General features: G+C 35.3%; 1 protein-coding gene across 1 annotated transcript; it reads left to right on the plus strand.

Annotated features, from left to right (window-relative positions):
• The first annotated feature begins 2,550 nt into the window (after nt 1-2,550).
• Nucleotides 2,551-4,661, plus strand: LOC111289183 (cytochrome b6). The gene is made up of 2 exons (XM_089757750.1): nt 2,551-2,952; nt 3,777-4,661. Exons 1-2 carry the CDS (start codon nt 2,947-2,949, stop codon nt 4,416-4,418), a joined length of 648 nt encoding a protein of 215 aa, XP_089613876.1. The 5' UTR covers nt 2,551-2,946; the 3' UTR covers nt 4,419-4,661.
• The last annotated feature ends 6,324 nt before the right edge of the window (nt 4,662-10,985 follow it).

A 10,985-nucleotide genomic window follows, 5' to 3' on the forward strand; every position in this document is an offset into this window, starting at 1 on the left:
TGTGGAAGCGTAATACGTAATGTAATACGTAATAATGGTCTTATCTTAATAATATGTAATAATGGTCTTAATAATATGGGCCTTTATCATATTTTATACATAGATAGACTAAGGCCATAAAATAAAGAAAGGCGGAATGAATGAAAGAGAATTCTTACGAATAGGTCCTTTGAATGATGAACAAATAGGGATGCATTCATTCATAAAAAATAGGATCAACCCCCATTGCGTATTGATACTTATCGAGTATAGAATAGATCTGCTTCTCTTTTTTCTTCTGAGCCGAATTCTTCCCTTATTACTAATGGAATAGAACAAACATTAATCCTTTCTCCGAAAGAATCCACCGAAAAGGGGAGGTATTCCAATGCAATAAAGTTACATAGTGTCTATTTTTCGTTGATTTGATAAAGGGGTATTTCCATGGGTTTGCCTTGGTATCGTGTTCATACTGTCGTATTGAATGATCCCGGTCGCTTGCTTTCTGTTCATATAATGCATACAGCTCTGGTTGCTGGTTGGGCCGGTTCAATGGCTCTATATGAATTAGCTGTTTTTGATCCCTCCGATCCCGTTCTTGATCCAATGTGGAGACAAGGTATGTTCGTTATACCCTTCATGACTCGTTTAGGAATAACCAATTCATGGGGCGGTTGGAGTATTACGGGGCGGACTATAACAAATCCGGGTATTTGGAGTTACGAAGGTGTGGCCGGAGCACATATTGTGTTTTCTGGCTTGTGCTTCTTGGCAGCTATCTGGCATTGGGTATATTGGGATCTAGAAATTTTTTGTGATGAGCGCACAGGAAAACCCTCTTTGGATTTGCCCAAGATTTTTGGAATTCATTTATTTCTCTCAGGAGTGGCTTGCTTTGGCTTTGGCGCATTTCATGTAACAGGATTGTATGGTCCTGGAATATGGGTGTCCGACCCTTATGGACTAACCGGAAAGGTACAACCTGTAAATCCAGCGTGGGGCGTGGAAGGTTTTGATCCTTTTGTTCCGGGAGGAATAGCCTCTCATCATATTGCAGCAGGGACATTGGGCATATTAGCGGGCTTATTCCATCTTAGTGTCCGTCCGCCCCAACGTTTATACAAAGGATTACGTATGGGAAATATTGAAACCGTCCTTTCCAGTAGTATAGCTGCTGTCTTTTTTGCAGCTTTTGTTGTTACTGGAACTATGTGGTATGGTTCAGCAACTACCCCCATCGAATTATTTGGTCCTACTCGTTATCAATGGGATCAAGGATACTTCCAGCAAGAAATATATCGAAGGGTTAGTGCTGGGTTAGCCGAAAATCAAAGTTTATCAGAAGCTTGGTCTAAAATTCCTGAAAAATTAGCTTTTTATGATTACATTGGCAATAATCCGGCAAAAGGAGGATTATTCAGAGCGGGTTCAATGGACAACGGGGATGGAATAGCCGTTGGGTGGTTAGGACACCCTATCTTTAGAGATAAAGAAGGGCGTGAACTTTTTGTACGTCGTATGCCTACTTTTTTTGAAACATTTCCGGTTGTTTTGGTAGACGGAGACGGAATTGTTAGAGCGGATGTTCCTTTTAGAAGGGCAGAATCGAAGTATAGTGTCGAACAAGTAGGTGTAACTGTTGAGTTCTATGGTGGCGAACTCAATGGAGTGAGTTATAGTGATCCTGCTACTGTGAAAAAATATGCTAGACGTGCTCAATTGGGTGAAATTTTTGAATTAGATCGTGCTACTTTGAAATCCGATGGTGTTTTTCGTAGCAGTCCAAGGGGTTGGTTTACTTTTGGGCATGCTTCGTTTGCTTTGCTTTTCTTCTTCGGACACATTTGGCATGGTGCTAGAACCCTGTTCAGAGATGTTTTTGCCGGTATTGATCCAGATTTGGATGCTCAAGTGGAATTTGGAGCATTCCAAAAACTTGGAGATCCAACTACAAGAAGACAAGTAGTCTGATGCAAGATTGCTTTGTTATTTTTCGCTTCTATTTTCTGTTTGTGATTTGACATAGGCTGCTGTAAAAATCTTGATTAAAATCGCTGCCTTTTCTTTGATTCTTGTTCTTTCGTTATTTTATTCGGGAGATGATTCTAAATAAATAGGTACGGAAGCTATAATTGTAAACCACGATCGAATTTATGGAAGCATTGGTTTATACATTCCTCTTAGTATCTACTCTAGGGATAATTTTTTTCGCTATCTTTTTTCGAGAACCGCCTAAAGTTCCAACTAAAAAAATGAAATGATTTTTCATTATCTCAATTGAAGTAATGAGCCTCCCAATATTATATTGGGAGGCTCATTACTTCAATTAGTCCCCGTGTTCCTCGAATGGATCCCTTAATTGTTGAGAGGGTTGCCCAAAGGCAGTATATAAGGCGTACCCAGTAAAACTTACAAGTAAACCAGATATAGAGATGGCGACTAAAGTTGCTGTTTCCATTATTATATAATTATATAAATAATATATATAAATATAAATATAAATAATATAAATATAAATATAATTTCAAGATCACAATGGATCTATGATAAGATCGTTTATTTACAGCGGAATGATATACAAAGTCAACAGATCTCACTGAATACAAAATAAGATTTATGGCTACACAAACCGTTGAGGGTAGTTCTAGATCTGGTCCAAGACGAACTGTTGTAGGGGATTTTTTGAAACCATTGAATTCGGAATATGGTAAAGTAGCTCCTGGATGGGGAACGACTCCTTTGATGGGTGTCGCAATGGCTTTATTTTCGATATTCTTATCTATTATTTTGGAGATTTATAATTCTTCCGTTTTACTGGATGGAATTTCGCTGAATTAGATTCACAAGAACCACGAAGCCTCGCTTTTCAATACAAAAAGTGAAACTTTTAGTTCTCGGATTTTTTTTAGCCCATTCTATTTTGGTAGTTCGACCGCGAAATTTTTTTTGTTTCTGTATTTCCGGAATATGAGTGTGTGACTTGTTATAATTGATCCTATTGATAGTACAGAAAATGGGTCTGTCCTCTTGATCGAGATAGTTTTATCCCGTCGGATAGCCATTCTAGTATCTGGAGCACGGAATATATGAAATGGATCACGAAGTATTCGAACTATGATTCATACTTAATATTCAAACCTCGCGGCCGGACTCAAAAAAAAAAAAAATTTTCAAAGAAAGAGGTTTTTTATTTATAAATCGAGAAATTTTTTCTTCTTTCAAACTCTCATTTAGTTTATGCTTATTTTGATCAAAGGACAAACCTTTCTTTTCTTTGTATTTTTATTTATTATATCTATTCTATTCATTGAATAAGTGATGATCCAATAATTCTTACTCAAAGAATCTTTGGACTTAGTTTGAAGGTTTTATTGAATCATCGCGGTTCTGGTATGAATCTGAAGTTTCAATTGATTCATAGGGTCTTAACAAGAGAATTCCTATTAAAAATAAAGAAAACAAGAATAAAGCCACATTCCATATAAATAACAAATCAAAGCAAAGAAAAAGAAAAGAAATAAGTAGGTAAATAGAAGATTCAAGAGGCCTGATCAACATAAAGACGAATGCGCCGACTTGATTTTTTGGCATTATAATTACAACTACAAAAAAGAGCTTTCGGATTTTTACTCTTTTGTGTCTTCAGATAAAATTGAATGAAAAGATTAAGAAGTTTCAAACTTTCTATTCCATATCCGTTTCAGCTATTATTTGGGTGTTTTTGTTTGAGCTGTACGAGATGAAATTCTCATATACGGTTCTCAGGGGGGGAGTCCTCTTGGTTTACCTATCTCAATAAAGTCTATGATTGGTTCGAAGAACGCCTCGAGATTCAGGCGATTGCAGATGATATAACTAGTAAATATGTTCCTCCTCATGTTAACATATTTTATTGTCTAGGAGGAATTACGCTTACTTGTTTTTTGGTACAAGTAGCTACAGGATTTGCTATGACTTTTTACTATCGTCCAACCGTTACTGAGGCTTTTACTTCTGTTCAATACATAATGACTGAAGCTAACTTTGGTTGGTTAATCCGATCAGTTCATCGATGGTCGGCAAGTATGATGGTCTTAATGATGATCCTGCACGTATTTCGTGTCTATCTCACTGGTGGTTTTAAAAAACCTCGCGAATTGACTTGGGTTACAGGCGTGGTTCTGGCTGTGTTGACTGCATCTTTTGGTGTAACAGGTTATTCCTTACCTTGGGACCAAATTGGTTATTGGGCAGTCAAAATCGTAACAGGCGTTCCGGAAGCTATTCCGGTAATAGGATCGCCTTTGGTAGAGTTATTGCGTGGAAGTGCTAGTGTGGGACAATCCACTTTGACCCGTTTTTATAGTTTACACACTTTTGTATTACCCCTTCTTACTGCTGTATTTATGTTAATGCATTTCCTAATGATACGTAAGCAAGGCATTTCTGGTCCTTTATAGAGAATATAGACCATAGCTATATTGTAACCAATCATTTATCTTATTACTTGCCAATCATTTATCTTATTACTTGGGGGAGGAACAATAGTATTTCATTGCTACAAATATGGATTGTTGAAAAAAAAAAAAAAATAAGACATGTATTTGGATATTTCCTTTCAACTCCACAATATTCTATTATTTATTTGATATGACATGAATAGTTGAAGGGAATTCCCCGAAGAGAAAATGGATTATGGGAGTGTGTGACTTGAACTATTGATTGGGCCATGCAGAAATATGCCTTTATCTGCTACATTGGAATTCACAACCAAATGTGTCTTTGTTCCAACCACCGTGTAAGCCCCATACAAAGGATAGGCTGGTTCGCTTGAAGAGAATCTTTTCTATGATCAGACCTGACGATGTCGTGTATGAACAGGGCTCCGTAAGATCCAGTAGAATAAGTGATTTGGCATAATGCAAATTAGATTTTATTTATTTATTTTTATTTTTTTTTTACTTTCTTATCTTAATAGTATGAAAATACATTCATTTCTTCTGCATCGACCCGATTTATTATTATTATACTATCGGAGTGAAACAAGGGATCTAAAGAAGAGCAAAGGCTAGACTATATTAGTAACAAGTAAATCCTTTGTATGTAAAAAATCTCGATATATTTTTGGGATAAAGGTGAATCGCAAGGCCTAAGACGACCCAGAAAGCACTTGATCACGATCAACTTTGTACGCCTACTTGGGTATTGAGCATTTACCTGTAAAAATGGCATTCCTTGGAATGTATAGTTGCAACTTCGTAAAATGGAATCAGGTAACTTTTTTCTTACATATGAAATCATTCATATATGTGTGGATAACATATAGATTCATTTTATATGTATCCGTTTGTATCCATTTGATTCGATTGATTTTTGCTTGAGCCGGATGATGAAAAATTATCATGTCCGGTTCCTTCGGGGGATGGATCTAGAAAAATTCACCTATCCTAATAACAAAAAAACCTGACTTGAACGATCCTGTATTAAGAGCTAAATTAGCTAAAGGTATGGGTCATAATTATTATGGGGAACCCGCATGGCCCAATGATCTTTTATATATTTTTCCAGTAGTAATTCTCGGTACTATTGCTTGTAACGTAGGCTTAGCGGTTCTAGAACCTTCAATGATTGGTGAACCCGCGGATCCATTTGCAACTCCTTTGGAAATATTACCTGAATGGTATTTCTTTCCTGTATTTCAAATACTTCGTACAGTACCTAACAAGTTATTGGGTGTTCTTTTAATGGTTTCAGTACCTGCGGGATTATTAACAGTACCTTTTTTGGAAAATGTTAATAAATTCCAAAATCCATTTCGTCGTCCAGTAGCGACAACCGTTTTTTTGATTGGTACTGCGGTGGCCCTTTGGTTGGGTATTGGAGCAACATTACCGATTGATAAATCCCTAACTTTAGGTCTTTTTTAAATTGAATCAATTTTAAAATAAAATATCATGATGTGCGTATCTAGGGAGTAGTCACTTCAAAGTCAAAGTGAATTCTCCCTAGATACATTTATTCAATTCTGGTCCCAATATATGGATTGTGCTGAAGGTTCAAAATCCATTTTCGTTTTTTTTTTTTTTTTCTAATTTTCTAAAGTAAAAAAAAAAAAAATGAAATAAATCCTAAATCCAATGGATTTAAAATTTTGGTAAATCAATTTCGCAATGCTTTTCTACTTCTTTTCTAGAATGCCCAATATTTGTTTTACATCTTCTATGCGAAAGTGTTCAATTTTCATAAGGTCTTCTTGACTGTTATTCAAAAGGTCCAATAATGTATGTATATTGGACTTTTTGAGACAATTATAGATCCTGGGAGGCAATTCTGATTGGTCAATAAAAATATATTTCAATGCTATTTCTTTTTTCTTTTTTCTTAGTTTAGCTAATCTATCATGAAAAGGAAAAAAAGGTAAAGTAACGTTGTGTTGATTGTTTTCTAAATGTAAGTTTTCTTCTTCCGCATCTAGAAAGGGAATAAATAAATCAATCAAATTCCGAGAGGCTTCATGAAGTGCTTCTTTAGGAGTTAAACTTCCATTTGTCCATATTTCTAGAAAAAGTATCTCCTGTTTTTCATTATCATTCCCATAACAATGAATACTATGATTCGCATTTCGAACAGGCATGAATACAGCATCTATAGGATAACTTCCGTCGTGAAAGTTCTTTGGCGTTTTTATACCGTATCCTCTATTTCTCTCGATTTGTAATCCAATACACAAATCAATTGGTTCGGTTAGGCTAGCTATATGCTGTGTATTATCAACGATTTCCACAGAAGGCGGTAAGATGATGTCTTGAGCAGTTACATATCCGGGACCCTTGGCACAAATAAAGGCGTTACGAGTTCCATACAAATTACTTCTCAATACAATTGCTTTTAAATTCATTAAAATTTCATGTACTGATTCTTGAATACCTACTATGGTAGAATATTCGTGTGGTATTTTCTCAGATTTTGCACGTGTAATACATGTTCCTTCTATTTCTCCAAGCAAAGCTCTTCGCATCGCAATGCCTATTGTGTCGGCTTGGCCTTTCATAAGTGGAGACAGAATAAAGCGTCCATAATAAAGACGCTTACTATCTGTTCTTGATTCAACACACTTCCACTGCAGTGTCCGAGTAGAGACTTTTACTTTCTCTCGAACCATAGTAATATTATTTTATTTGATCAGATCATTGAATCATTTATTTCTCTTGAAATCTCTTTAGTGTTTATTTCTACACACGTTTTTTTTTAGGAGGTCTACAGCCATTATGTGGCATAGGGGTTACATCCCGTACGAAACTTAATAGTATACCACTTCTACGAATAGCTCGTAATGCTCCATCTCTTCCGAGACCAGGACCTTTTATCAGAACTTCCACTCGTCGCATACCTTGGTCTACTACTGCTCGAATAGCATTTCTCGCTGCGGTTTGAGCAGCAAAAGGAGTCCCTCTTCTTGGACCCTTGAATCCACAAGTACCGGCGGAGGAAGAAGAAATTACCTGACCCCGTACATCTGTAATAGTAACAATGGTATTGTTGAAACTTGCTTGAACATGAATAACTCCTTTTGGTATTCTACGTGCACTTTTCCGTGCACTACTGCGCCCATTCCTACGTGAACCAACTTTTGGTATAGGTTTTGCCATATTTTATCATTTCATAAGGATAAGTCAGAGATATATGGATATATCCATTTCATGTCAAAACAGATCTTCTATTTTTATTTGTTCATCGCTTTCTTTAAGATTAGTTTCTTTTCTTTAACTTTAAGGAGTTCTTTTTAGAATAGAAAGATTATCCTTGTCTCTGTTTATGTCTCGGGTTGGAACAAATTACGACAATTCGTCCCCTCCTACGGATTAGTCGACATTTTTCACAAATTTTACGAACGGAAGCCCTTATTTTCATAGTTGTTATTCCTTAAATTTTTCCGAATCTACTTATTGGAAGAAAATAAGTTTCTTGAAATTTTTGAACCTTGAATTGGATCCCCCTGAAAGGAATCTTGAAGTTGAAAAAACTACCTAATCGTTCGAATCCTTGTTGCGGAGTCTATAAATTATACGCCCCCTGGTTGAATCATAAGCACTTACTTCACTTTTGTTGACTCTATCCCACGGTGGTATACGTATAAAACTCGATCGGACCCTTCCTGAAACATAACCTAGAATCAGATCTTCATTATCTAAAGGAATCTGGAGTGGACGTGATTCACTAATTAAACCTCCATGAATCCATTTTTGTTCTTTTATTCCAGGTAAAACTTCCTTGACGTATCAACTACTGTAGGGCAGGAGGAGTTCTATTAGACAACCCGTGCTTTTTTTTTTCACAAATGGAAAGTTTCGGATTCGGATACAATTCGGATGTTAGACAGATTACCATATATAACACAAAATTTCTCCGCCGATTCCTTCTAGTCGAGCCTCCCGGTCTGTCATTATACCCCGAGAAGTAGAAAGAATTACAATCCCCATCCCGCCTAAAATTCTAGGAATTTGTTGATAGTTAGAATAGATTCGTAGACCGGGTCGACTGATCCGTCGTAAATTTAAAATAGTTCTATATGGTCCTTTCCTATTCCTTCTATGCCGTAGGGTTAAAACCAAAAAATATTTGTTTCTTTCCCGATGTTTCCTTATGTTATCGATAAAACCTTCTCGTAAAAGTATTTTAACAATGTTTTCAGTGATGTTAGTAGATCCTATTCGAATCGTTCCTTTTCTATTCATGTCAGCATTTCGTATAGAAGTTATTATGTCAGCAATAGTGTCCTTACCCATGGTAAACTAAAATTATTGTTGCTCCCGAATTTTGATATAACCAACATGTTCTTTTTTTTTTTTTACTTAGTAAAGGTATATACGTGAGACACAATCTACTAATTAATCTATGTCATTTAAATACTCTAATTTAAATACTATAACTATATTGAATTGAGGTCTCGTCTTATAATACCTCAGGAGCTAATGAAACTATTTTAGTGAAATTTAACTGTCTCAATTCCCCGGCGATCGCACCAAAAATTCGAGTTCCTTTTGGATTTCCTTTTTGATCAATGACAACTGCAGCATTGTCATCATATCGTATTATCATACCGTTGTCGCGTTTGAGTTCTTTACAAGTACGTACAATTACAGCTCTGATCACTTCTGATCTTTCTAGAGGTGCCTTTGGTACTGCTTTCTTGATCACAGCAACAATAACGTCACCAATATGAGCATATCGGCGATTACTAGCTCCTATGACTCGAATACACATTAATTCTCGGGCCCCGCTGTTATCTGCTACATTCAAATGGGTCTGAGGTTGAATCATTTTTTTTAATCTCTTCTTTCAATGGAACAAAGGACGAAGAAAAAAAGAAATATTGTTTGTCAAAAAAAAAAAAAAAAGGAAACCCGCAATTGTTTTTTTTATTCCCAAGACTTCTTTCCTTTGGTTCTATATTCCTATCCTGAAATAATGAATTGAGTTTTTATAGGCATTTTGGACGCCGCTATTGAAATAGCCTTTCTTGCTATATTTTCGGCTACTCCGCTCATTTCATAAAGTATTCTGCCCGGTTTAACGACAGCTACCCAATACTCGGGAGATCCTTTCCCCGAACCCATACGTGTTTCTGTAGATCTTACCGTAACTGGTTTGTCTGGAAATATACGTACCCATATTTTTCCACCACGGCGTACATTTCGTGTCATTGCGCGGCGCCCCGCTTCTATTTGTCTAGATGTAATCCAAGCGGGTTCAAGTGCTTGAAGAGCATATCTACCGAAACAAATGCGATTACCTCGATAAGATATTCCTTTCATTCTTCCTCTATGTTGGTTACGAAATCTGGTTCTTTTTGGGTTATAGTTGATGGTTGTTTATTAATTCCATCTCTACTACAGAACTGGACATGAGAGTTTCTTCTCATCCAGCTCCTCGCGAAAAAAATGACTAAAAAATATTTTATTTTATTCTTAAGATATATAGGTAGTTACTGAATAATAGATTGAATCCTGGGATTCTTTGCTTTGAGATTTTATCTGATCTATTTGAGATTTTATCTGATCTATTATAAATTTGTATATCTTGTTTGGATATATATTGGATATATATATAAGTAATTAAACATGGATTCTATTTATAGATAATGTCTTATCTTGTTTTTGTTATAATGTTATAACGAATCTTTATTTTGTTTTGTCTTTTTTTATCATATTCATCTCGGATCGACAAAAATTTAACAATCAAATAAAATGAAAATAAAATTTTTAAAATGAAAATAAAAAAAAAAAATGAAAATAAAATTTTTAAAATGAAAATAAAATTTTCGCGGGCGAATATTTACTCTTTCAATATCTATTTCAGTTGTCGGGTTAACTCATGACCTCTCAGAATCAGAACAGAATAAAAAGAAATGAAGTGGTCTCTGGTTTGTTCCGCCATCCTACCCGATAAATCATTAGGATTCGTTTTCAATAGAATCCTCTGCATTCACGGGTTCCGTCGTCCCCATCGCTTCTCGATTAATGCTTAGGTCTGAATTCTCCAATGGAGCCTTAATTTAATATTTAATAAAAATTTAATATTTAATAAAAATAAAAATTTAATATTTAATAAATAATATTTAATAAAAAAATTTGTTAATTTGTTCTTTAGTCAACCTTCTCAGTCTTTATTGACTTAAGGCTCTTGATTTTTTCTTCGATGAACAGATATTCATCTAATTATTGATGAATCTCTATTGATGCTCTATTACATTGCTCTTTATGAGATGCTTCGTAGACCTTACATATTGGAATCATATATCATTTCATTTCTATTTCTTTTTCTCTCTTTCTCTCATCCTTCTATTTATCCACATACTTTTTTATTTTGCTTCACAATTTAGATATATTCATAATCAGATTGGTTTTTTTTTACTTAACTTAATGCAAAAAAAAAGATTTCAGTTGCTATAATGATATGACCAATATATCATATCTTGACTGATTCTTTGGATCCAGATAATCCGAAGCGATGAGTTGGTTATTAGT

This window comes from Durio zibethinus, unplaced genomic scaffold, assembly GCF_047325235.1.
Source record: "Durio zibethinus cultivar Kanyao isolate XHJ-2024 unplaced genomic scaffold, ASM4732523v1 HiC_scaffold_206, whole genome shotgun sequence".
NCBI classification, from domain to species: domain Eukaryota; kingdom Viridiplantae; phylum Streptophyta; class Magnoliopsida; order Malvales; family Malvaceae; genus Durio; species Durio zibethinus.